Consider the following 26,928-nt stretch of genomic DNA (forward strand, 5'->3'; position numbering starts at 1 on the left):
GATAGTAACGGGTATCTAGTGTGTCTTGTATTTTACTTTCTTGTATTTAGTATAGGCTGTAATTGTGCTTTTCGTTTAATGAAATCTTTGTCAAAAAAAAAAAAAAAAAAAAAAAAAAAAAAAAAAAAGAGAAATCTTTAATTTGATACCTGAATGTTTATTATGAGCTATACCCAACCTATACTGAGCTATGAAAAATTAAATCCATACCGTAGTTGGAAACCTTGAGGGGGTGTTTGGTCCACATGCATACTTAAGGCATAAGGTATGTGTTTATAATGGTTTAAACCCAAATCTTATGTTTGTTTTATGATCTTAAGAGTTGCAAACCCATACCTCAAACCCCCGAAGTATGGGGTTTAGAAACCTAGGGGGAGGTGGGTTTGACTTAGGGTCTGTTCTGATTTACTGTACTAAGCTGAATTGAACTGAATTGATTGGAGCTGAACTGAAGTGAACTGAACTTAATAGAGCTGAAATGAATTGTTTATTAAAAAGGAAATTTGGAACTTAACTAAACTAAACTGATTGGAGCTCAACTGAATTGAACTAAATTAAGATGAAGAGAACAGACCCTTATTCCCATACTTTTAGCCTTTAGATATCAAATAAAAGAAAAAAATTGCATTCCACAATCATACCAAACATATAATATTAAGAATCAAGTTCTAAGCCCATATAACTATGGTTTCATTCCTGATTCCAACCCATACCAGTTTGAATTGAAAGAATGCAACTCTAGAATTCGAATTCCAGAAATTCAATTCCAACATATCATATTTGGGAAATTCTAGAATCTGTATACAAGCATTTTCAAATATTAAACAAAAATACATGAATATTTTGGTCAATTTTTTTTTTTGAAAAGTGAAAAACCCTAACTTTAGAATTCCAAAAACCAAAAAAATCTCTAAAACAAAGCCCTAATACAATAACAACTCGTGTTATGAATCACTCTTATTATTTCATAATCTCCAATGATTTCAAATGATTAATCAAGGCTAGAAATTGTTTAGGAAAAGAGGGAAAATGTAGTATATATAAGAAAATGAGAGAGATTAGGGTATTTTTCTTAGAATTTCTTTCGTGACTTATGTTTTTATCTTTTGTTGTGATTTAATGTCTAACCAAGACCACTAGGTATAAATGTAGGGATCCAGTATTAGTGTCACGTTAGCTTGGTTAGCAGAACTTTTAGTCACGCTGACATGGTTAGCACAATATGTTGTTTAGCTATTGTTCTTGAAAAATAACCGGGTCTTGCACTATCTTTTTTAAGGGTTAAAATTGTTGTTTTTCAAACTTCCATAATTTTTGATCTCGATCTCAGAAAAAAGGAAAATAAATAATACTCCCTCTGTCCCTGAATGATAATCACTTTTGCCCATTTTAGTGACCCAAAATGATAGTCACATTTCACAATTTCAGGTGCCAAGCAATATATCAGAATGCCAAATATACCCTCATTATTTTTGGCTTTATTATCTGTGCTTCCCAAATTGCCCTTACATATGCATATGTACTTGTGCCTTAATTAAATCTTGGTCTCCCTTGATTTTTGCTACGCTGACTTATATTTTCTCTCTCTTCATTTTTGGATCTACAACTCACTCTTTTTCTACACTCTTCCATTAAAGAACCCTATTTTCTTTCTTCTCTCTCTTCAATTTGGCATTTTTGAGGTTGCAATTTGCTGGAAAAAGTGTGGATCGGTCCTTTGCTTAGTGAAACAGATCAAAGCCCTCAAGTAATTGGTCGAATCTGTCCCTTTTTGCAGGTGATAGGTTTCGATTCTTGTTCTTCACTATAAATTTTGCTTTTTTTTTTTTGGAAATAATTTGATTTGTATTGGGTGAATATTGCATGGTTGCTAAAGTTCGTTGGGTTTTGATTTTGTTCTTCGATTTCCTGTTGCGAATTTGTTCTTCGTTTCTTCTGGTTACCTTTCCTGTATGTTTATTTTTTCAACCTACATCATGTTTATTATGTTAGGTTGTTTAAAATTGTTATGAAATTAGAAGTTTATTTGGTAAATTATTGTTGAATATGTTGTTAGGGTTCACTGCTTATTTGATCTATTATTAATTGTTAGGGTTCACTGTTCATTCGATCAATTGTTAATTGTTGATTTGATTAAGGTTTAATTGTTAACTATATAGAGGGTTCAATGTTCATGATATGTTTTGTTTATTGTTAATTTATCATATCTTCAAGGCTAGGATGTTAACTTGAGTTAGGGTTTATTGTTCACGTTATTGTGGATTACAGTTATGAGATGTTCATGGGATTCATTAGATTAATTCACAGCCATGATATGATTGTTGATTATTGTTCATGTATGCATTAACAGTGTTAAATCATGACTCCTCTTGTTTGAATGTTTCATGCTTGAAACAGAAATAAAGGATACATGCATTTGACAGTGTTAAGTCATTCTTTGTGATTGTAGCTTTCTGGTTTGTTGTTTGTTATTGTAGCTTCCTGGTTGGTAGGTTGTAATTGTATCTTGCTTGTTTGATGGTCACAAGTGTTCCATATTCTGTCCCATGCTTATTTCATTTTTTTCAAGGATCCTGTGACCATGAGTGTTTCCCCTGGTTCAGAAGAATCACACTCTCATCACACCTACAGCTATGAAATGTATAGAAAGCAAAGGACTTCTAGGGATGAGATTGATAAACCATCCAATTCTCCAGCTAAAACTCCTGTCATTTCTCCACCTAAAGTTACTTCCAATTCTCCGGCCAAACCACCATCCAAATCTCCACCTAAAACACTTGGCATAATTCCTTTAGAACAACAAACTAGTTCACTTTTTGCTAGACAATTTGGTCCTTCTAGATCACATTACACATCTGAGACCAACCAATGCACTGATAGGGATTGTGAGTTAGGCAGTGGGTGTGATAGGGAGCACAGTTACAGCAATGAAACTCTGAGGCTGAGGTTTGGAATTGTCTCTGGAGGCATGCCCCCTGCAGACTCTGACTATCGGCCTCATAATTGGTACAGATTGCAAGCCAGAAAGAAGGGTTTGCCTAGATCCTATGACAATGTTGACTCCGATTTCTCAGACTCCAATGATGATGATGGTGGTTGCTCTCCTTCTAAGCTGGCTGTTAAAAAGGATTACGATAATGAATCACACAGCTAAGTTTCAGTATGCCTTTGTATTTTTTGGACAGATTAGAACATGCTGGTTTTGTTGGTTATTGTTGTTATGTTGCTATTGTTCATGTTGTTAATGTTGCTACTTGCTACTATTGGTTATGTTGTTATTGTTGGTTATGTTGCTATTGTTCATGATAATGAAAAAGTGTTGATTAATGTTCATGATGATGATGAGTTGTTGATTATTGTTCATGATGATGATGAGTTGTTAGTTATTGTTCATGATGATGATGAGTTGTTGCTATTGTTCATGATGATGATGAGTTGTTGCTATTGTTCATGATGATGGTGAGTTGTTGCTAATTGTTCATGGTCATGATGAGTTGCCTTGTTGTTTTTGCCTTTGGGATATCACAATAATATGATGATGAGTTGCCTTTACAATAAGTCTGTCTAGGTTGTTTCAGTTGCATGTTCTGGTCTATGATGAAAGTTTTATGCATTTTAGAGGGCATTAGGGATCTTGGTCATTTACTGTAGACCATAAGGTAGCATCTTCCTTCGGGAAATGTGCATGATATCTAGTTACATTTGGCTGCTCATTTAGCCTTTAATGATAAAAATGTTAGATTCTGAGACCTCTTCCCTTAATTGACTTAGTGTACTCCTGCAAATGGGATAATTGTTTAGCTGTTCAGATTATTGAACAGTTTACAAATATCCCATTTGGTAGGAGTACATTAAGTGCCCATTGTGTGACTTGATGAGGTCAGTGATGAATGATGGGAGTATGATGTGGAAAGGCCTTTTGTTTTTGCCATATAACTTGATGATGTGTTTCATTTTCCTGTTTGGTTAGACGAGCTTGCTTATGTGTCAAGGTTGTACCTTACATTCCCCTATATATGCCTTCAATGATATGCATTTAGTGGCCTGAGACCTTGTTTTATGTACAATGATGAGCTTTTTTTTGTTGAGATACCCAACCCTTAAATCCCTTACACTCTATTGTCCTTAGAGAATAAATCAGTATGTTCATGATTTATTTCCTTTGATGACTATTGAATGTTTCTGGAACTTGAGGTTGGTTTGTTAATGATGCTTGGGGACAATTTGAGTTAATTAAAAAAGAGTGCAATGAAATTTTTGGAGCACTAAGTTTAGCCAAAAAAAAAAAAAAAAAAAAAAAAAAAAAAAAAAAAAAAAAACTTGCATGTTTCATTTCATAACAATAAAGTGTGTGATTACATATTTCAAATGACCTAATGTCATATTTCTAAACACTTAGAGCCCCATACATTAGTTTGCATTGACATTTGAGGTAGATGCTTCATGATCATTGGGCATAATAGGCCTATAAGGCTATGTATTTGCAGTTGCTTGTGTGTTCTATTCTTCATGAGCTTGTGTGTTGCCATTGTGGTGCTCCATAGTGTCTTCTTTATCATCTGAATCTGGCTTGTCCATGTACACTCTCTCCCATGCATCAATCACAACCCACATAGGAGCTTCTATATATGTCATCTTGTAGTCTGCCTTCTCTTTCCAACTTTTCTTTATTCACAAGTGGGGGTTCAAAACTGTTAGAATCCTTGGCTTTCATAATTTGGTTCATGGTGTGGCATAAAGTAACCCACACCTTAAACAACTTGTTAGGAGGTAGCTCAGCAAATGCATCCTCCACAGCCTTTATCAACTCATCTGGTGTTTTAGCCATTTTTTTGTGTTGAAGTGATTGGATGCTTATGAAAAATCCCGAGTCCAGTACATTCATGTTTGGACTGTTTGGTGGCTGTTGAGTTAATATAAAAGTGAACCCTAGCTGTTCACAATGTTTTTGCCCAATTGCATCATCATGAGTTATATGAGCCTTTGCATTATCTTGCTGAATGTATATTGTGTTGTGTTGACCTGTTTGAGGCCATTTTGCCATAATTGCTGGAATGACCTTTTCAATCAGCATCATCTTGACACATCCCTATTGATTGGGTCTATGACCTTTGTTACCAACTCCCCTTTCTTCCTGTTCTTTGAGGACCTAGCTCCTGGCTCCTTTGTTGCAAAAGGAAAAATGCCTATTTTCCCATAAAAAATGACTTCCTTTTGTGCATTATACCAAGGTTTTGCAACTGCTCTTTGGAACATGAACTTGGGTATGAACTTAGCTAACTGCATAACTCTATGTGGACCTCTTTCCCCTTTTGCTAAGTATGAACTATGTGTTTTTTTGGTCAATGTAAACCACTTTTCATCAATGTGCACTGTGTTGTACATTGCATGGTAGACTCTTTTTGTGCTTGGTGAATCCCCTATAATGTTATTCAAAATGAATATGAGCCTTTCAATTCTGTTTGCTGGTGTAAGCTTTGGCTTTAATGCATTTGTGTGAGGTCTAACTTCTCCTCTCTCAATCATTCTTTGGATTGTGGTTTTACCCACATTAAGCATTGCTGCTAGGTCTCTTTAGCATGACTTGTTCCCCATCGCCACTGCTCTGATTGCATCATTTGGAATATATATTCTCTTTCTCCCAATGTTGTGGTAGCCTGTTCACATATTGTATTGTTGTTGTGCTTCCCTTTGTTGCTTCCCCTTTTCCAGATTCTGAGTATAGTTCTTATACGTAGATTGAAATGAATGGCAGCTTGTTGAATGGATCCATGTTTAAGCTTCCCATCTGTTGACATGGTCAACAGCTATATCAAAATGTCTAACTTGGCTTCACTACTGAGCCTTCTCCTTGTTGGCTGATGATGGACTTCAGTATTTTGTTGGTTGATTGGTGCTTGCTGATTGTTGGTGTTGTCTGATGTTCCTTGTTGATCTCCATTTGCTTGTAGATTGTTGTTGCTACCTTCTGTCTCCATTGGTTGAGATGCATCTGTTGCACCAGGAGAAGGGATATTGGTTAAGTCCACCACAGTGTTGTCATTAGGGCTTTGCACCGGTCCTAAACCGGACCGGAATGGACTGGAAACCGGAATAAGCTATTTTTAAGGACCAGAAACCGGACCGTATTCTGTCGGTCCGGTCCCGGTCAATACGGTCCATTCCGGTTTTGGACCGGTTGGGACCGACTGTACCTTCTTTTTTTTTCTCTGCATTTTAACCTGTGTACTTTTCTATCATTTTTTTTAACCTGTGTACTTTTTCCCCAAAATTATATAAATCACAAAATAAAAAAATAAAAAAAGCCAAACATCATACACACTCAATACATCCGATTTATCCGAATACAAACCAAAACAAGTCCCAAGTTAAGTACAACACCAAAGTAATACAAGTTTAATGAAAAAGAGCTAAGTTTTTCAATCTTTGATAATTTCTCCTCTCCATTTTTCTATCAATTCTCCATCACCGCTCTAGCAAAAACAAAAATAAAAAAAAAATAAAATCATCAACGTTAGGGATTAGAAGTTTAAAGATACTTTAAATGAAAATAAAAGTTGGAAACATTACATCCAAATCTTAAATCATGCAAAATAGTCCACAAAAATGACCTCATGATCTCCATCATCAACTTCCACCTCTAATCAAATGAAAAAAAAAAATATTTAAAATTTCAAAAAAATTAAAAATGCAAGTAATAGTGTAAGAAATACATTTCTCAATCTCCTCTAAATCTTTTACTTTTTCTTCAACATCAACTTCCATCATTCCCTTTGGTTTAAGCCAATCTTGAGAGCAAATCAAAGCTTGAACCATCTTTCATATAAAAAAAATAAAAATTAAATAACAAAACCAACATAGAATATGAGAATATAAATATGTAAAAATAATATAACTTAAAGCAAAAAACATTACCTTAGGTGTCAAAGAACTCCGAAAAGGATCGAGATGGCGACCTCCCGTACTAAAGGCGGATTCCGATGCAACGGTAGACAATGGAATGGCTAATACGTCACGTGCCATACGTGAAACAATAGGATAACGATGTCCATTTTGTGTCCACCAAGATAAAGCATCCATTTCTTCTTCCTCCGGCCCTAATTGTTCATTGATGTATCTATCAAACTCACTATTTGCAAATGCATTATCCGCTCTCATCTTTTTATTAACTCTACCCTTAACTTTTGCAAAATATGCCTTATTCTTACTCTTATCCGCCACACCAACATCTACATCAATAGGCACATGATATTCACTGTGGCCACTTTGAGGAATGAAGGAAGAATACAAATTTTTATACTCTTCAAATAAAGAGTAAGTAAATTGCTTTACTTTAACACCAAGTCTTGTCCTTTCTTCCTCTCCATACATATCCCTAAGTATTTCCTTAACAATACGAAATTTGGATTGATGATCAAGAATGGCAGCAACATATATAAACATATTCATATTAGCCACTTTTCCCCAATACTTATCAAATTTTTTCTTCATTGAAATGGCCATAGCTTGAAAATCCAAATCATCACTTTTTTCCCATTCATTTAGCAAATCATAAACATATGCAATGTTAAACAAACCTTTATTACTTGTCACATAAAGAGAACCAGAGATATTACGAGTCAAATGATAAAACTCCTCCAAAAACAAAACTAACCTTCCCACCTTGACCCAATCATCATGGTCAGGAGGTTTTTCATTATCCTTCACACCTTTTCCATCGGGAAGTGACACCCCACCAATAACTTTTTGAAATTTCAAAGTTGTTTCCAACATCATGTAAGTTGAATTCCATCGAGTAGGGACATCAAAGCATAAAGAAGATTTGCTTTGTATATTAGCCTTTTGAGCAAGATCTTTGAACCTAGCAATTCTAGCAGGAGAATTCTTGATATATTTTACGGCATGTCTAACCCTATCAATGCACACACCATGCTCCCTAATACCATCCCAAACAATAAGATTAATAATATGAGCTATGCATCGAACATGAAGAGAATTTCCATTATTAACACACCCAGTTCGTTGAACCATTTTTTTCAAATGTGCACAAGCAAGATCATTAGAGCTAGCATTATCAACTGTAACAGTGTACAACTTATCCTCAATACCCCAATACTCTAAACATGCCTCAACTGCTTTACCAATGGCCTCACCCTTATAACTAGAAATAGGACAAAAATTTATAATTTTTTTATTCAATTTCCAATCACTATCTATGTAATGAGCTGTGAGACACATATAGTTGATTCTTTGAATTGAGGTCCAAGTATCAGTTGTGACACAAAATTTTTGACATCTATCAGATGATTTTTTAAGTATTTCTTTTTCACGATAATAAAGGCGTAAACAATCACGAGCAATAGTAGTACGACTAGGGATGGTAAACCCAGGACAAGCAACTTCCACAAAATACTTAAAACCAGGTTTTTCAACATGTTTGAATGGCAGTTCATCAGTAATGACCATATGAATCAATGCTTCTCTAACCTCTTTAAAATTAACAACCCCACACTTCAGTTTTCCAGCCTTATTTTCATTATCCCCGGGTTGAAAATTCAATTGACTTTGCTTACCCTTACCCTTGTCTTTATTTTCAGGATTACCAAAACAATTTTCAGAATGGTTTTTAACATTTTTAGTACCATTAACATTGCCATCAGCAGCAAAAGTTTTTGTACAAAACTTACATTCAGCACGTAGTTTGCCATCATCATCTAAGTACTCAATCAATGTAGTTCTTCCAATATTCAACCTTCCTCTTGGTTTTTGTTCTAACCAAATACTTCCGTCCCTCCGTAACTGTCTTGTCCGGAGGCAAGGATTGCCGCAATAAATCAATATCAGTGTTTTTAGCAGCATCACAAAGTGTATGTGCCGTTTGATCAGAAGAGTATATAGGTGCCCTTTTGGATTGGGAGCTAGCCATCTACAACATTATATTTAATTATATGTTAAGAATAGAATGCATTATATGGCAGAATCATATAACATTATATTGAACATGCAACTGAATACAACATTATATGGTAGAATACAACATTATATTTAATACTCTGACCTTATATCACATTATATGGCAGAATACAACATTATATTTAATTATATATCCCAAAAATATGGCAGAATCATATGAATAAAAGCAGATTAAAATCAAAAACATTTTTTTAAAAGAATTGAACATGCAACTGATGCAAGCAACTTACATTGCATGAATATGAATCCGTTGTTGAACAATTGAATGGTAATACTCTGAAAACAAATTAATACACACAATTACATCCAAAATTGCCTATCAATTTATTAAGTAACAAAAACAGAAAAAAAAAAAAAAGAAACACAAACCTGACTTTTGAACTAGAACAGGACATATTTCCGGTGAGGGCTGTTAGGCGTCGACGGCTGGAGTGATCGGAGGAGGAGGCTGACTTTAACAAATTAAATTTAATTAAACAAAAAAACAAAAAAAAAACGAAGAGGAGGCTAACTTTCGAACTAGAACATACCTGGAGGCTAGAAGTCGAAGAGGAGGGCGGTGCTGCGGAGATGAGGGCAGCGCTGCGGAGATGAGGACGGTGCCGTGGTTGAGAACGGGGGCAGAGCCGTGGAGGCGTCGAGCAGAGGAGGACAGAGAGTGAGAACGGAAAGAGGAGAGTGAAGAGGCGTGATTCGTGAATGAGACTGATAGAAGTTAGGGTTTTTAGGATATTGAAAAAAAAATTAAAAATATACACTTTTCCCAGGATTCCGGTCCAGCCCGAAATTTACCGGGTTTTACCCGGACCGGAAACCCGGAATGACTGATTTTAAAGGACCGAGGACCAACCCGGTAGCCTACGGTTTGGGCCGGGTCCAGTCCCGGTCGGTCCTAGTCGGTTTTACGGTCCAGATCTAAATTTGCACACCCTTAATTGTCATGGTTGTTTTCTGATTCATACCCAACTTCATAGGCAAAGTTGAGATCATACTCAAACATTTCTTGAGTTTCAGCATCATATTCAGCAGCAGTATCTTCATCAATATCATCATTCAAATCGAAGTCTGAAGCCATTCTTAAGTTGGAGGCAATGATGTGTTTAGCCTAATTTTTTTTTTTTTTGGTTTGAAACAATTTTCTGCTAATTTTACTTTGTATTTCCCTCTCAAATGATTTAAAAATTTGAGAAGGGTTAGTTTATATAAGGACCTGATAAGAGTTGCTTAGTCATGAATCTGTGTATAATGTTTCCATTGGATGGCAGGATTTGTTCTCCTAATTTGATTGGTTTAAATTGTAGCACATGGATTAGTATTGCTATCCTTTATTTCATTGGTTGTGTAATAAAGACAAAAAAACTCAAGAGTTTCCTCTTGATTTTCCGCCCTTTTTAATGACAATCAGTTTCTCTCTCTTCGTGTTTTGCAAATGATTTGGTTTTAGTTCCCATGTACTTGCTTTAATTTTCCTTAATTCCCGTGTTTTTTCTTCAAACGTGACTATCATTCGGGGCCGGAGGGAGTACATTGTTGAAAAACTCTTGAAGTATACTTTCCAATGCAATTATAATTAGGTCAAAATTGATAGAGTTAAATTATGAGAAAGAGAATGTTGGAAAGTTTTATTGTATTGAAGAGTATTGTAGACACCCAATTGTTTCTCCCCAAAACCAAACCCAGTGATGAATACCTTTCATGTCAAACCATAATCGAATGAAGGGAAAGTGTGAAAAGACTAGTGTTGCGGTTAGTTTTATTAAAATCTTTCTTTCTGTTTTTGAAAACCAATTCTATTTTATGAAAATAGCCAATCTAGTTTATTTTGGTTCATGATAAAGGTTCAATAATGGTGTAGTTGGATTGGGTTTGAAAAGACCTTTCCAACGATATATTATAAGCCCAATTCTGATGAATAATGAGGAAGTTATGGCCAAAAAACGAAACAAGGCCCGGTTTATTCTTTAATTGCGGCCCAATGATCTAGAGGAGGGCCCAATGTTAATTGTTATTCCTAAAACTATTAGGATTAATTATAATTTTCTAGAAGTATCTAGAAGGTTCTTTTAAATTCTAAAAGAGTTAGGATTAATGATTATATTATGATGAATTTTTATTTGGAATAAAATATTATTATTTTAATTATACGATTTTAGCTTCTGTACGGATTCCGTAGATCAAATTTGGTTAAAGATCAGATTTCGCGTGGAAAGCGCGTAAAAGCCAGGCTGTCGCCACGCGGCAAACCTTGTCGCCTCGCGATAGACTATGTCGCCACGCGACATAGTGGTTTTGCGGCGACAGCGTGTAGTTTTATTCCTTATTAAATTCTATGCTTTTCTGGACTAATTTTCTTATAAATAGGGTCCTCGACCTCCGTTTTTTAATCATCAACTCTCATCAAGGCTTACTTGATATTCTCTCTCTCTCTCTTTCTAAACCAACCCTTTTGCAAACACAATACTGCATACACAAGATCTAGACACACCTAGCCAAGTTCGAATTTGCCTTCGCCCTAGACATGCAAGGTTGATAATTTCTGAGGGTTTGGTCCCAAATCCAGTCTAAACTTTATTTAACTTAATTATTTAATTTAATTCTTTAATTTTATTATTTTCATTGAAGTTTACTAACACGTGTATTTTGTTATTAGAAAGAGGTACGAGACTTCAAAGTAAGTAAATTAGCTTACTCCTTATTTATTTCAATGTAGAAAGCATGTTTAGATTTGATTAATATTCCTTGCATCATGTTAGGATGTTTTTATTGCTTTCTAGAATCATGTGTAGGGTGCCTTTACTCTTTTATAATATCATGTTAGTACCATGTTAGGTTTAAAGCTTTGATCTTTATTTCTTAGTGACATGCTAGGATTTGTTATTAATCTTGTTAGTATCATGCCTAGGATCTTCCTATCATTATTAAGCTTTATTATGCCTTATTATGATTGTGATTATGATATTGATATTATTATTGTTATATTTAAGCTTTATTATTAACATGATTATTGTTAATATTGTTATTATTATGTTGCTTGATATTATTTATTGTTGTTATTGCTTGATCACGCCTTTTATGCATGTTTAAAGGGAATTCATACTTGAAATCACGCTTAATAAGATAATTAATAATTTGGCTTAGGCTAATATGATTTTAATTCAAGTGATCGCCAATAATAGTTTATTTGTGCATTAATATTCAACCAACATAGATAAACAGGTTTAGGGTTAACCTATTGTTTGCATGTTAGTTAAAAAGCGCACATGAATACAAGTAGAATAAAGCAGAGGCCTATTTTATAGGGCGGGTCCCTTCTTTTGTAGATTGGATTCGTGCCCTCATCCCCGAACCCTATTTGGTTCAAGACCTTATGGACTTTGACGATCTCATGGATCGTTAATGGGTGTAACCTTCACCTCGTGATTAGTTTACAAGTTCCTAAAACTTGTTGGCGACTCTTTTGCTCTCTTTTCATTCCCTTTGGACGCCACCATACTTAAGTGTATGATCACAGTGGGGTTCAAGCTTGGGGTTATGATGCTTGAAATATTCCCTACAAGTATACAACAGCATTTATTGTACGTACATAAATAAGCAATAAACTATGACTAGATTTATAGAGTATATGTCTAGGTATATTAGACAACAGTTAGGGAGAACTTTGGCAATCAACCTACTCGCAAGACAAACGTCTGGAACGAGAGACCGATCTTGGATATAATTACGCAAATCGATCTTGGTCATTGTACGAATTGGAGTGTAGTTGGTGAGAAGGGTTGTATTGCATTGTCGTTCTCCGAGAGGGTTTGGAGAGAGTTTAGGTTTTTTTTCTTTTCAAAAGTATAGAGAATTAGGAGTTGCGTAATGGGTGTTTTTCACAGTTGTTGTGACATGTGAACCATTGACTGCAATATTAAAATGAAGAATTTTTGCTAGCATGTGCGTGCAACGTATGGGAGCAGAATAAAAATATAGAGATTCCTTCACAACTATTGAAGGTGAGATAGATCAGAAAAAAAAAATGTAATAGTGTTGATGGTGGTTTTAAAAAGAAAGAATGCGATGTTTCTCGATAATGATTTTGGAGAGAGAATTTCATGTTTAACAACACTTGGTAAGTGAAATACGGGATGCCGAAAAGGGATTGTTTCTTTGTAAGGGGTTTGGAGGAAAAAAAATGATGATTGACATATCTTGGTATATGAAATATGAGGTGCCAAAAAAGTTGATCGAAAAGTGTGATTTTGGTTGAAGCTTTCCGAAAAGGAAGTTTGGTATGGTCACCATCATTTGTCGGCATCAGCAAAGGGTTTTGACACTATATCCATGGTAGTAGCATAAGCAAGAAAAGATGGATCAAAAGATCATGATATCATGATAGAGTTAAGAGAAAAGAATGTTGGAAAGCTTGTTTATATTGAAGAGTATACAAGAGCATTTGATATACATAAATAAGCAATAGTATATAACTAGATACATTAGTGTATATGTCTAGGTACATTAGACATTAGGGAAAACTTTGACTATCAATCTAATTGTGTAAATCAAATAGTAATTCAAGGGATAGTGATGTTGCTAATATCATTATCCTTTACAAAATTATTTTTTGACTTTTGATATATACAGGGGCGAAGCCAGGAATTGAAACATGGGGGGGGGGGGGGCGAGATTTATTAAGTAACAAAATATTTTATTTTCCGATGGTATTTAATTTGCGATATTATAAATTAGATTTGACTATATTTTATTAAGCAACATAAAGTATTTCATCAAAATAATCAACATTACAACCTATGAAGTCTTGCCTTATTGGTTCAAGCGAAGGATTTGTGTACGATATAAGAGTATAGGCTTGATTTCCTCCTATGTCCTCCCGTTTATATTTTGTATTGCTCTTGTGGTTTATTTGCACAAAAATCAATAAAATAAATAAATTTTTTTTTTTGGTGAGAAATCAATAAAATATATATGAGAATAAAGAATAATTTTTGTAAAAAAAAGTTATGCAATTTACTAATTTAGTAAATTAGAATATAGAAAAAATAATAAAAGAAAGTTTGAAATCTAAACAATTGATAAACAAATAAATCGTAAGATTGAAGGGATAAAAAAATATAGAGTAAAAATAATAGTACTAGTCATTTCAAGTGGGGAAAAAAAATTTCCTTGAAAAAGTGAGAAAAAAGGGATTGCAGTAAAAAAGAAAAAAAAAAAGAATAATTTTTTTTAAAAAAAAAACATAAAAGTGACACCCACAAGGATCGAACACCATACCAACATGTGATAAAGCTTACATATTCCACTCTAACCACTAAGCTATACATTAGAAAGTTACACATAAATCCACCTTTATTGTATATATCTATGGGGGCCAGCCTTCAAAATATAAAGGTCACTAATTGGGCCACGGGGGGCCTGGCCTCCACCACCCCCCCCCCCCCCCCCCCATGGCTCCGCCCTTGGATATATATATCCGAAATGGGCCTGGTTTAGAACTTTTTTCGATTTAATACTAATAACCAAAAAAAAAAAAAAAAAAAAAAACTGATTTGAGATTCATAATATGTCATTAGAAATTTTACTCAAAAAACTATTCATGTATAGAGGTCTTAGACAAAAATTATAAGGTTTGGACATCCGGTTGTATTAGTTTTTTTTTTTTTTTTTTTTTTTTTACATGAAATGAAATATCTATTTGACCTAAGCACCTCTTTTGAATAATTTTGGTATATTATTAATTAGGCTTTAAACACGTGTTTGCATTTTATAATAAGAGGATCTAGATTTAAAAAAAGGTTTGGGCTCAAAAAGGGGATTTAGATCATCTTACATTACATTTGACCTTCATACACTCCAGTTTTCATCTAGGTTCAAAAGTAAATTTTTATCTTATCACTAGCTTATGGTCCCGTGCAATGCACGAATTTACCCAATTTTATAAAAATTTGTATTTCAACAATTTTTCGTAAATTATTTTCTCTTTATAAATAGACAAAATAGTATGACAAAGGTCAATATTTATTAAAAAAAAAATGCTTCGTACTACATAGTAAACTTTAGGTTGTACTCATTCGTATGATATATTTATACTCCATACAAATTTATACTTTATTAAAAATTATGCAAATATTTTTTTAATAATAATATTTTGCTTAAATTTTCTATAAGTTGTTATAGAATTTGGGAGGGAAAGATTACGTTATATAAAATATATGGAAGATTTGTTATATATATAAATATATATTGGTAAGTTGAGAAAATATTATACAAGTAGTGAATTAAAAAATTCCTAAGATAATTTGACAAAAAAGTAAATTAAAAATTGGCTGAAAATTATTAAATCAGATATTGCCACGTGTCATTTTTCATTTGCTTTTATTATGTAGTTACTAGCTTAAGGCCCGTGTCATGCACGGTAAATTTAATTTTGTTAAAATAATTAATAAAATTCAACAATTAAAATTTGATTAAATGTACACATCAAATATATAAAAATTATACTATCATATTCTATATTAATAGGCAAAGCAAAAAAAATAAATAAAAATAGATTTTCTGGACTGCCCAAACCCGAGAGTTTTATTATGTGGGGCTTGGTTTGATCAAGTCTAGTGGCCATATTAGTAAATACCAATTTAAAAATGTATTTTTATTAAACATAAAAAAATTAATCAAACAACAAAATAAAATCTTTACTAAAACTATTAGCAAAACAGCACAATACACACACATATATATTAAGTACAAATAATATATCACCTTTTGTATGTAAAAAATCATTTCAATGGAAAAAAAAAATACTACTCTGATGATTAAAGGCAAGAACAATCAATAATTGGGCAACACTATCTAAATTATTACATTTTTTGTTTACGGATTGATGCTCTACGTACATATACAATATCATCATTCTTTGTTGTTTTAAAAATTGTGTTTGAAGCTATCTCATAATTGTAGTTTAATTCCTTGTTTGTTATTGTATTAAAATTTTAATTGTAGATAATACAAAAAAAAAAAAAAAAAAAAAAAGGTGAAAAGGAGATATGATCAATTGTCACTACGTTTGACGTGTGTTTCAGTATGCAGATTATTTATAAATGTCGGGTGTAATAAATTTATCATCTCAATCAAGTGTCTCGGCAAAAGATAATTTTTTTTTTGTGCCTTTACTAAGATATTGATTTTTATAATTACTTAATTTTAAAAAAATCTAATTAATATTTTTGCTTGCTCTAAAATTCGACATATGATATAATTGTCAAACACAACATTTATTTTATAGTTATACTATAAATCCTATACGCAGTAATAAAATTTCATAAACAAAATTGTGTAATTAATTTCAATATATAGTTATATTAAAATTGAAATAAAATATTAGCTAGAGGTATTTGAAAAAAAAAATTAAGTGATGTTTTAAAGTAATTTCTTTAACATCTATTTTATAAATTAATTTATTATTACCTCTTTTTTTTTTTTTTTTTTGGAAATATCTAATAATACTCCATTTAAAAGATAATTAAAAATGAGTTGGAATAATTATTTAGGTATATAATGTGTATAGAAAAATTATGTTGACCAAGTAAAAAAGAATATATTTGTCATTAAAATACTACTATGTGTAAAAGATATAGAATGATATTATTATAGGATCAAATAATAATAAAAAAAGGTTAAAAAGGAAAGGGGGGTTTGGAGGGAAAAAATAGCAGTAGGATGTGACACATGTCACTTACGGTGTCTGTTTTAATATAAGTTATTGATTACACATTTACACTTTCGTTTCATGACAGTTTACCAAAAGTAGATGTCTACATATCATATGATTTGATGTGTATATGTTGAATTGGATACTAGCAACTTAATCTGATTTGTTTGCTTTTAGGGATTGAATTTGTTGTTGTTGATGGTAAGTCCTATATATGTCAATTAATTAATTAAACTTTTTTTGAATTAATCGTATACTTAAATCAAACTATGTCAATTACTCTAAAATAATTTAATTAATTTTCATGTGTACATGGCAAGAAGATTAACCTTATTATTTGAAAAAAAATTAACAAATAAATTAATCTAGCCATACACATTAAAAACTCCTAGAGTAACATGGACAATTAAATTAAAAGAAATTATACATGGAGTACATTTGGATTGTAATAAGGGAGTGTTTGTTTAGGGTTACAGAAGAGAAAGGATTATAAATACAAAGATAAAATGTTAGGCATAGATGAAATCTAGTGTATTTTTAGGGGATGAGGATACAATAAATTAAAAAAGCATATTATCTCTCTATTTATATACCAGAATTATCATAATCAATCAATACTATATACTAGATCGGAAGTGACACATGTCAACTCCTGGTTAAATTTTTTCTCTCAAAAATGATTTTTTTTTTTTTTTTCTTTTTTTTTTTTTGTATTTTTAAACCTACTTTAAAGCTTTGGTATATAAATGTATTACTGTATAAAATATCTTTCCTATTTTTAAGTAAGATATTTCTTTCATTTAAATAATTCTATACCTTTATGATAAGGATTTATAAATCATCAATACTATATACTAAAAGAGAGACCGAAAGAGACACATGTCATCTCCTGGTTAAATTTTTCCCTCCAAAATGACTTTTATTTTTTATTTTTTTTTAAGAAAAAAACTACTTTAAAGCTTTGATATATTGATGTATAATACATCTTTCCTATTTGTAAGTAAAATATTTCTTTCATTTAAGATAGGGATTTATAAATCATGACAAACTTATATAAGGTACTCCCTCCGTTCCCTAATGTTTTTTACGTTTGGAATTATGCGCGGTAATTAAGAAATTGTGTAAAGTTGAGGCATATTGGAATATTTCAATGATTGAAAGTACAAATTTATTGAAAAATACATTGTTGAGCATGTGGGGTGGAGAAATTAGAGGAGAGAGGAGAGAGAAAGTAATAATAAGTGTTGAAAAACTATTAAAATAGTACAAAAAGTACCATATCACATGGAAAAGTAAGGACTTTTGAGTTAAAAAAATTGTAAAACAAGGGTAATTTAGTCCAAAATTTATGACCAAAATAGGAAAGATACTAAATGTAAAGAATAAAAAGGAACACCCTAAATGGAAACGTAAAAAACATTTAGGAACGGAGGGAGTAATATCTTTCAAAAAAAAAAAAACTTATATATGGTAATATATATTAAAAAATAATGATTAACTAGGGTATTTATAATATTTTATTTAATCATAAAATTCAAGTTGATTTATTTTTATATAAATGAAACTACTATTCTTTTGTATATACTTCATTACTTCGTACAAATTATTTTATATAGAAACATATAGTCTTATTATATTTTGGCAAAGACCGTACGTTGCACAGGCTCTAAGCTAGTAAGAGATAAAAAAAAAATGAGTTTTACGAGATTAAAAAGTTAAAAGACTATCCTATTTTTAATGAAATAAAATACTAGGGGTGTGTTCAATTCTCCTAATTCATCTGAAATTATTATTTTATCTAAACTTATTAAAATTATCATAACACTAATATATAAAGCTAAACTTTTAGCGAGACCATGAGATAGCGACACTTGTTGTTCCAACTTTTCGCCAAGCGTCGAGCCACGTTGGCGACAAATAATGATTCTTTTGACACGTAGGATTTTAATAATTATCCTAAAATATTTAGATAGATTTTGTAGGATATAAAAGTTAGCTTAATTTTTTTTTTCAATCAAATTTGGATAGAATTTAGGATTAAAAATGTTTGTTTAGAGTTTTATTTTTGATAAAATACCATATTTCATATATACAAATTGCATTATAGTTTTATTCCAAAAAGAATATTAGATTAGTAAGTTCAATTATTATCATATTAATTTAATTTTTGTTCAAAACGGAAATCTCTTACAACATATTCAATGGATTGTAGACCTGTCAATCGGGTTGGGTAACATGTCATTTTGAGTTGGTCACTTTAGGTTACGGGTAAAAAAGTATTCAACCCTAACCCAAAGTTTTGGGTTCAAATCAACCCAACGGATTTAGAACAATTTTTTTAATTTAATTTATTTTAGCTAATTTTTAAAAATCTAATCTAATATCAATACTATGTACTAAAGTAATCACCAGCATTATCCCCAAATTACACGTGTCACACTCACATTAAAAATTTTCCCGCCAAAAATCCTTTTTTTGTTTTCAAAATAATAAGATAGCTAATAAATAAATAAAAAGAGAATATACAACCTAATAAACAACCTAAAAAATAGAACAATAATAACAACTTAGATAAATAAACAAATAAATTTAATCGTTAATCTATAAAATTGCATTATATGTTCCCTTTAATCTATGTATTGTTTGTTTTTTACTTAAAAAAAGGATTTTCTCTCAATTTTAAATTCATAACATGTCAGCAAACTAAAATTAGAGATTAGTACTTTACATTAATGTATTTAATCAATATAAATTTGATAATATAAATAGATACTATGTATAATTTATATAAAAATAAAAATTCTTTTGAAAATCCGAGCGTTTGCTCGGGCAAAAAACTAGTATATAAATAAAGTAGGCATTTTTGGAGAGCATTCGGCGCGCCACATAAGCAAAGATATTTTTTTGACCAATTATAAATTAGAATTCTATTTTATTTTAGAATTAAAAAATTCACTTGCCACCTAAATAAAAGCGACGAATGAGATTTAAGAAATTTGCCACTTAGGTAAAAACAACGAATAATGATTTATGAGGATTTAATTTATTTAAAAAACTAAAATGTATCTCTTAAAAAAATCATCTTAAGATAATCTTTATAGTGTTTATGATAAGAAATAAAAATTATTATTTAATTGTAATTAAATTAAAATTTGTGATCCCTACCACTATAAATTGACGCATTCTACGACACACATAAAATCTCATATCAATACAAAACCAAATCAAGCGAATTTTGTGTCCGTTTTAGGTCATCAATGGTTGCATAATTCTTAATTAGTTTAATTTTTTAAATTCCATGTGTTAAATGTATATATTTGTGATTATTGCTTACATTGTGTTTATTTGAAAAACTTAATGATTATATGTTTATGTTTTGTTTATTACTGAATTTTGTTTTTACATGTAGATCTAATTAAATCAGAGAATTAAATTCAATAAAAAATGATCGGAAAATCAAAGTACGAAGAGGTATTATATCTTTATAAATCATTTACATTTTTTAAATTTTTTATAGACCTTTTTAGTTTTTATTCATTAATTAATTTTATGATTAAAACAATTTTTTGTGATTTTGGTAGCATAATCAAGCCTTCAAATTAACTTAATTTTTATTTTTAATTACATTGCGTTCATGCCTCAATTAAAGCCAACTTTATACAATTTTGTCCAAAATAAATTGAAAGAAAAGTTTAGGCCATTATATATTTTTCAATCGTTACAAATAAGAAGCAGTATCGCACGCATTGTTAGTGACAACAAAGTAATGATTTAATTTTTTATAATATTATTGTCCGGGCGATTGAGGATGATGATAAAATTCAATGTATATATCTAGATTTGATTTTGTACAATTAAAATTTTTAGATCAATTTCACAACAATTTTTCACTTCCCGGTAGATATATATATTGATTTATTTTATAAGACTATAAAGATTAATTTTATATGAATTTTATTTTTGCTAACATGTTTTATTTATCCATTTGATTATGTGGAAGAGATATGGGTGTGAACGAAGGTGGTGATTTTATCAAAATAGAAGATAAATAGTATACATGATTTTATTATTTTTAAATATTTTTATCTTTTAAAAAACAACGAATAATGATTTAGGATTTTTATTATTTAAAAAAAAAATATCTTTTCATATTAAAGATTTTATCCCAATATGTAATAGATAAAATATCACATTTACAAAAAAAAATTTGAAAGATATCATATTTGCAATTATTCATATTTTTAAATTCAGTAGTCATATAATTAACAACCACAATAAAATACAAAACAACAATAAAAAAAGTCGAATTATAAATTACATTAAAAAAAAACTTTTGTAATAGGCAATAACAATTTAATTAAAATATTATGTGTTTTTTGTCTGAAATTATTAGATAGTAAAATAAATCAAATAATTAAAAAAAAAACATTAGAATATATTCGAAAATATATTTTCTTGAGATTTATATATAAAAAACCGTGCATCGCACAGGCTTTCATCTAATTTATAATATTTCAAGCTTATTTGATAATTTTTTTTTATATGTAAGTTTTTAATATAACATTTTTATTAATATTATTTGTATTTACATGCCTACTACATAATTAAAGCAAATCAATTCCTAACTAATTTTGAAACTATGATATTTTTTAAAAATTTAACATATTTGTAAAAGGATAAATAAAAAAAAAAGTGTATTTATCCTTATTAGTATACTTATCTTTTCTCGTGATATCTCTTATCCATATCCCTCATATTAAATGCCTCCTCCCATAAACATTGAATACATTACGTGGAGTTTCCGTGAAAGTATTAACCGTGCCAAGTTCCACATCTCAATCCCTCCTCAAAAACAAACAAACAGAAAATCAACAACATTCAATTTACCCACCAAAAAAAATGTCATCTTCTTCTCCCAACTCCAACAAAAAACCAGCAGTATGCGTAACAGGAGCAAACGGTTTCATTGGCACATACCTTGTGAAAACCCTCATTGAATCCGGCTACACCACCATCAACTGCTGTATCTTCCCCAACTCGTCTTCGTCTCACCTTCTATCTCTCCTCCCTTCCTCTATTCCTCCTCCCACCATACAAATATTCGAAGCCGATATCGTCGACTACGACGCTGTTTCGAGGGCTGTTGAAGGATGTCATGGGGTATTCCACGTGGCGTCCCCGTGTACTTTGGAGGATCCTAAGGACCCACAGTCTGAGCTTGTGGACCCTGCTGTTAAGGGTACTCTGAATGTTCTAGAAGCTTCCAAGAAACATGGGGTGAAAAGGGTGGTGCTCACTTCTTCTATTTCTGCTATGGTTCCTAATCCTGCTTGGTCTCCTTCTTTGCCTTTTGATGAGTCTTCTTGGACTGATCTTCACTATTGCCGTTCTAATCAGGTTCACTCCATCTTCTTAAATTTATGATTTATTTTTATTTATTTTTATTTTTTGAAGTTTTGAATAGGGTACGTAATACAAATTACAAATGGAGGTGAGGGATTTGAACATGCGACCTATCGTACATAGGACTCAGTTTAAATGATCTTATTAGTAAAAAAGTTTATTGACCTTTATCTCTCACGACTTTAACCAACCAAGCTTGTTGTGAAATGATGAAATGACAACATTCTCCCTTTCAATTTGTGGGATATAACTTATTTGTGGAATTTGCAATAATTTATGCTAATTGGGAATACATTTAGCTGTGATTGCACGTGCACCATCAGAGGTTCTAATGTATGTCGGAAAAAGTTGTATTAGTATGTGGTTATTTTTAAATTATTGGATTTATTAATTAAGGAGTTATAATGATTGAAGCTTAAAACAATAGAAAAATTAAAGTGAGGAATGTCTTGAGTTTTGTTGAGAAAGGGCCAAAGGGGAAATCTAATTGTAAACATTGGATTAGTGATATCTTATTAAGGCGCTGTTTAATCTCTTTGATGTATATTTATTTGGTGTGAAATTGTAATTAAAAACTTATTGGATTAGTGATATTTTGTATGATGCATTTAGATTTATTTCAATTACATTTTCAACATTATGATTTTTTTATAATTCAACTTATAGATAATTAAAGAGATGTTGGAATTTTTATTCACCAAGGAATGGGCTTATGCCAAGTTTAATGGATCCTATCACCCACCTAAGTTTACATGATTAAGCTGATGTTCTTTGTATGAATTTGCTGATTTGGTAGTGTTATGTTTGTGTATCACAGAAATGGTACCCAGTATCTAAGACACTAGCAGAAAAGGCTGCCTGGGAATTCTCAGAAAAGCATGGTCTAGATGTGGTGGCTATTAATCCAGCTACGTGTCTTGGAAAGCTGCTGCAGCCAGGCTTGAATGCGAGCTGTGCTGTTCTGCAACAGCTGCTTCAGGGATCGGAAGAGACTCAGGAGTATCACTGGTTAGGAGCAGTGCACGTTAAAGATGTGGCAAGAGCTCAAGTCCTGTTGTTTGAGACCCCTGATGCTTCTGGCAGGTACCTTTGCACTAATGGTATCTACCAGTTTGGTGATTTTGCTGCTAAAGTCTCTGCACTCTTCCCTGAGTACCCGATTCACAGGTCTATTTTATCACCTTTCTTTAGTTATTGTTATTTTGTATTATGTTTTTGGTAAGTAGTATTCTCATTAACTAAAACCAGTAATACAACCTAAGGACATCTAGAAAGATGACAAAATTTCTACGAAGGACCCCCTTCCCCTCAAGACGCTTAAACAACTAGAAAGACAGAAGACAAAAGCAGACATAGTAGAGAATACAGGATTATTACAAAAAGACCGAATAGCAGAAAGCTAAAGAGTATTAAGCCAATCTCTGTAGCCTTCAGCTATTTTCTTTCATATTATGTTTCTCACTCTTGATTTCACCACAGCGTAGATTTCCTTTGACACTTTTACCTACAAAGAGGTGATTAAATTGCCTCTTTTTGTTTATGAAAGCAATGAGCTTGATAAAGAATCAGTTGTGTTGTGGTCTGAGGGGCAAATAGTTGAAAATCTAACCCTTAAGCTTATCTAGTATTCTAAAACAATGTCATGTGATTGATGTGAATGTGGTTTTGATTTAGTTAACCTTTTTTTTCAATAATGGGAAGAGATTAGGAGACTGAAGACATGGCTTTTATATCTTGAAATATTTCCCTATTAATCAAAATCCTGATTCTTTGTAGTTATGATCAGCATGACTTTAAAATAATATCTAGCACTAATTGGGTGGTCCTCTTAATTTTGATTGAAGGCTTTGCAGTATGGATTGTCCTTCATGTTAATTGTATAGTAAAATGGTAGTTTAACAATTATTCACCCCCCCCCCCACCCCATTTCCTCATAGTGTTATCAGAAGTCAATGGTGCTTGTTTATTGGAGATGAAAGGTTCTAAATATAAGCCACGCGTTAGATTTAAGTATCGTTAAGAATTTTCTCTTTGTCAATCTTATGGAAAATCACGAATTATGGGCATACATATCTTCATTTCGTTGATACTTCATACTCACCATCTGTAGGGAAGGTTTTTTTAGTGGTGTATTCTGTGCTGTTGGGTTTTCTAGGTATTTTAGTACTCCGTATCCCCTTAGGATTTACAGGTCTGTTTTGACCAAGATGAGGAGAAGACGATGCAATGTCGTATTGCCTGATTTATGTTTTGGTGCATATGGTTTGATAGGATCATAGGAGATCAAATGCTGAGATATCCATTGAGAAGTTGTTGCTAATTGTTAACCTGTGATTGTGTGGTCTGATTTGTGTTCCTCTGGTCTGTCGGTAGGCCTAATGTATGATTATTCGTGACTGACACAAGATGAAATTCATGTTATTCATACTGTGTTGTTTTGTTCAGGGGAACAATCGTTCCACATGTTTCTTTCTTCCATGTTGTTTACTCTAATACAGATTCTGACACATCCGTCCCTGCCTCTTTCTGTTTTTTCCCTAAGCGATATATGGTGTATTTTTTATTTTATTTTTTCTAATTTAAAATGGCAAGATGTAAAGATACGGGCTTGGCTTTCCTTTCAGCTAATTCATTAGGTTTGTTAGTATAGATGTCTAGAGATTTTAGGATCATTCTACTTAGCAGCTTAATTTCTATGCTTTTGGCAAGCCATCCACTACACACCATATATCATGTGGTCACTGCACAGCACCACCGCCATCACCAGAAAGCGAAAACGCACACAAAAAAATAGTTGGATTACTTTATGGACCATGTGGAATGTTGCAAACCCCTTTCTTTTTTTCAAGATAGAAAATATTAGTTGAGTAAATGATGTTTGAAATTGTAGTGGTATAGTGCTTTTCATCAAAAACACTCATTTGACTTCGTCAGGAATTTTGGGCCTTGTGATGATTGATGTTACCATTACAAAAACAAAAAAAAAAAAAAAAAAAACTTTTCGTTGTTCCTTTGAGTTCTTTTGTAACCTGCCTTCCCTGCATTTATGCTTCTAATAAGGCTAATTTTAGTATTTTTTATATCTGATTTTACTGCTGCTGATTTGTTCCTTGATCTAGTACTATTCATTAAATCATTTAATTAGGAAATAAAAAGACCAACAACTTTAGAAGGGTAACACTTTCCAGTTTCCACATTTCATGGATTTAACTCTGTTTTTTTTGTTGTGAGCCAAAAACGCTGATTTTCCTAGACCTAGTGGATAACATTACAATTTCATCCATAGAATTCAGCCCTAATTTGCTACATTATAACATGTCTTCTAAACTTGAAAGTTCCACCACTTATCAAACTGTCCTATGATGTGTATGTTAACACAATAACCATGTTGTAATGCTTGATTAGCAGTAATACTAAAAATTTTAGCTGCTTTACGATTTATCATATTTAATGCCGCTATATTTGAACTTCACTCTCTTACTCTTGTGAAAACATACAGCAACTTGATAAGAGGTAAATTTTTTCTGACTAATAAGTAACAACTGCAAAATGAATGAATATTATCTTACTTGGAAGATTTGTTTGAACGAATTATAAAAAGACGATAAAATAAGATATTACAAAAATTTTCTTGGTAATGCCTGACTGCCTGTGGTATTCTGTATTGGGAGAGTGTAAAAATCATTTTCGTAGAATTTTTAGCAGGAAGTAAACTCAAATTAAAGTAGTCGGGAAGGTGTAATCCTACATAAATGTCTATCTCTGTCTACATACCCTTATGGCCTGGAAATGGAATGAAAAAATCAAAACTAGGAAAGTGCAAAAAGGTTTTGAGCTAAGAAAAATTATGTTGATGGAAAGCATTGGTCACTTGTCATGTATGTACTGTTGTTGCTTTACCTCAATATCTATCTTTTCAATTTTAGCGTTTGGGGCTTAATAACCTTTGCTTTTAATTGAACTCTTTCAAAATGTCAGGTTTACTGAAGAAACCCAACCAGGTCTGGTGGCATGCAGAGATGCAGCCAAGAGATTGATCAATCTTGGCCTAGTTTTTACGCCACTCGAAGAAGCAATACAGGAAACAGTAGAGAGCTTGAAAGCCATAGGTCTCTTGGACATACAAAAGCCAGAATCATAGTTGCAGTTAAAAAATTATACTCTTCCGGTATTTTGATGCATTTAGATGCAACACGGAAGACAATAATAGTGGGCTTGATGGCCTAGAATTCAAGGATGTAAAGTCTCCGTAGTTTCAGAAACAGGCAACTAAAAATAATCAGCTCGTAGTGTCTTAGTCTGCCCGTCTATTATCTGTTACTATGCTAAGAATAATAAATTTCTTTTGTGCTAATCACTAGTTTGATCTGTTTCATTTCGATTCATAATCATCCAGTACTAATGATTTATTAATGACAAGCTACTGACATTACTAATAAAAATTGTATCTATCGATAATTGTTCTATGGATTCCTATTACTGTACTGATGTTGGTTTTATACATTGTGCAAATTTCATGTCCATTTTCATTGAAATCTAGGGCTTCCCACATGATATCCCTGTAAGAACATCGCGATAATAAGCAGATAGTCCAAACCTTGGTTTACGGTCAGTTAGCCAATTATTAATGACTTCTATGAACCTCTGTAAAAAACACATGATATTAAATCAATGGCAGAAACTAAGGTTAAGAATGACTATGGAAAGTACATGATGGTACTGGTTAGTTGTTACTCCAGTAAGGAGCTTTCCCAAAGAGATAGATTGCCTGTTTTTGCTGTCATTTCTTGTTTGTAAACTTTGGCTGCTTCTTAAGCACGTGATTTTGGGACCTTTTGATGATTCTA

General features: G+C 32.0%; 2 protein-coding genes across 2 annotated transcripts; one reads left to right on the top strand and one right to left on the bottom strand.

Annotated features, from left to right (window-relative positions):
• Positions 1-5,807: 5,807 nt before the first annotated feature.
• LOC145600599 (zinc finger BED domain-containing protein RICESLEEPER 2-like) lies at positions 5,808-10,048 on the bottom strand. Its single transcript, XM_081656487.1, has 4 exons — positions 9,936-10,048; positions 6,916-8,926; positions 6,714-6,816; positions 5,808-5,992 (listed from the first exon to the last, which is right to left on the bottom strand). Exons 1-4 carry the CDS (start codon positions 10,046-10,048, stop codon positions 5,808-5,810), a joined length of 2,412 nt encoding a protein of 803 aa, XP_081512613.1.
• An 11,417-nt stretch (positions 10,049-21,465) lies between these two features.
• LOC145602691 (phenylacetaldehyde reductase-like) lies at positions 21,466-26,518 on the top strand. Its single transcript, XM_081658857.1, has 3 exons — positions 21,466-22,075; positions 22,899-23,248; positions 26,060-26,518. Exons 1-3 carry the CDS (start codon positions 21,578-21,580, stop codon positions 26,220-26,222), a joined length of 1,011 nt encoding a protein of 336 aa, XP_081514983.1. The 5' UTR covers positions 21,466-21,577; the 3' UTR covers positions 26,223-26,518.
• Positions 26,519-26,928: the final 410 nt, after the last annotated feature.

Source organism: Chenopodium album, chromosome 21 (genome assembly GCF_948465745.1).
Source record: "Chenopodium album chromosome 21, dcCheAlbu1.1, whole genome shotgun sequence".
Taxonomy (NCBI): domain Eukaryota; kingdom Viridiplantae; phylum Streptophyta; class Magnoliopsida; order Caryophyllales; family Amaranthaceae; genus Chenopodium; species Chenopodium album.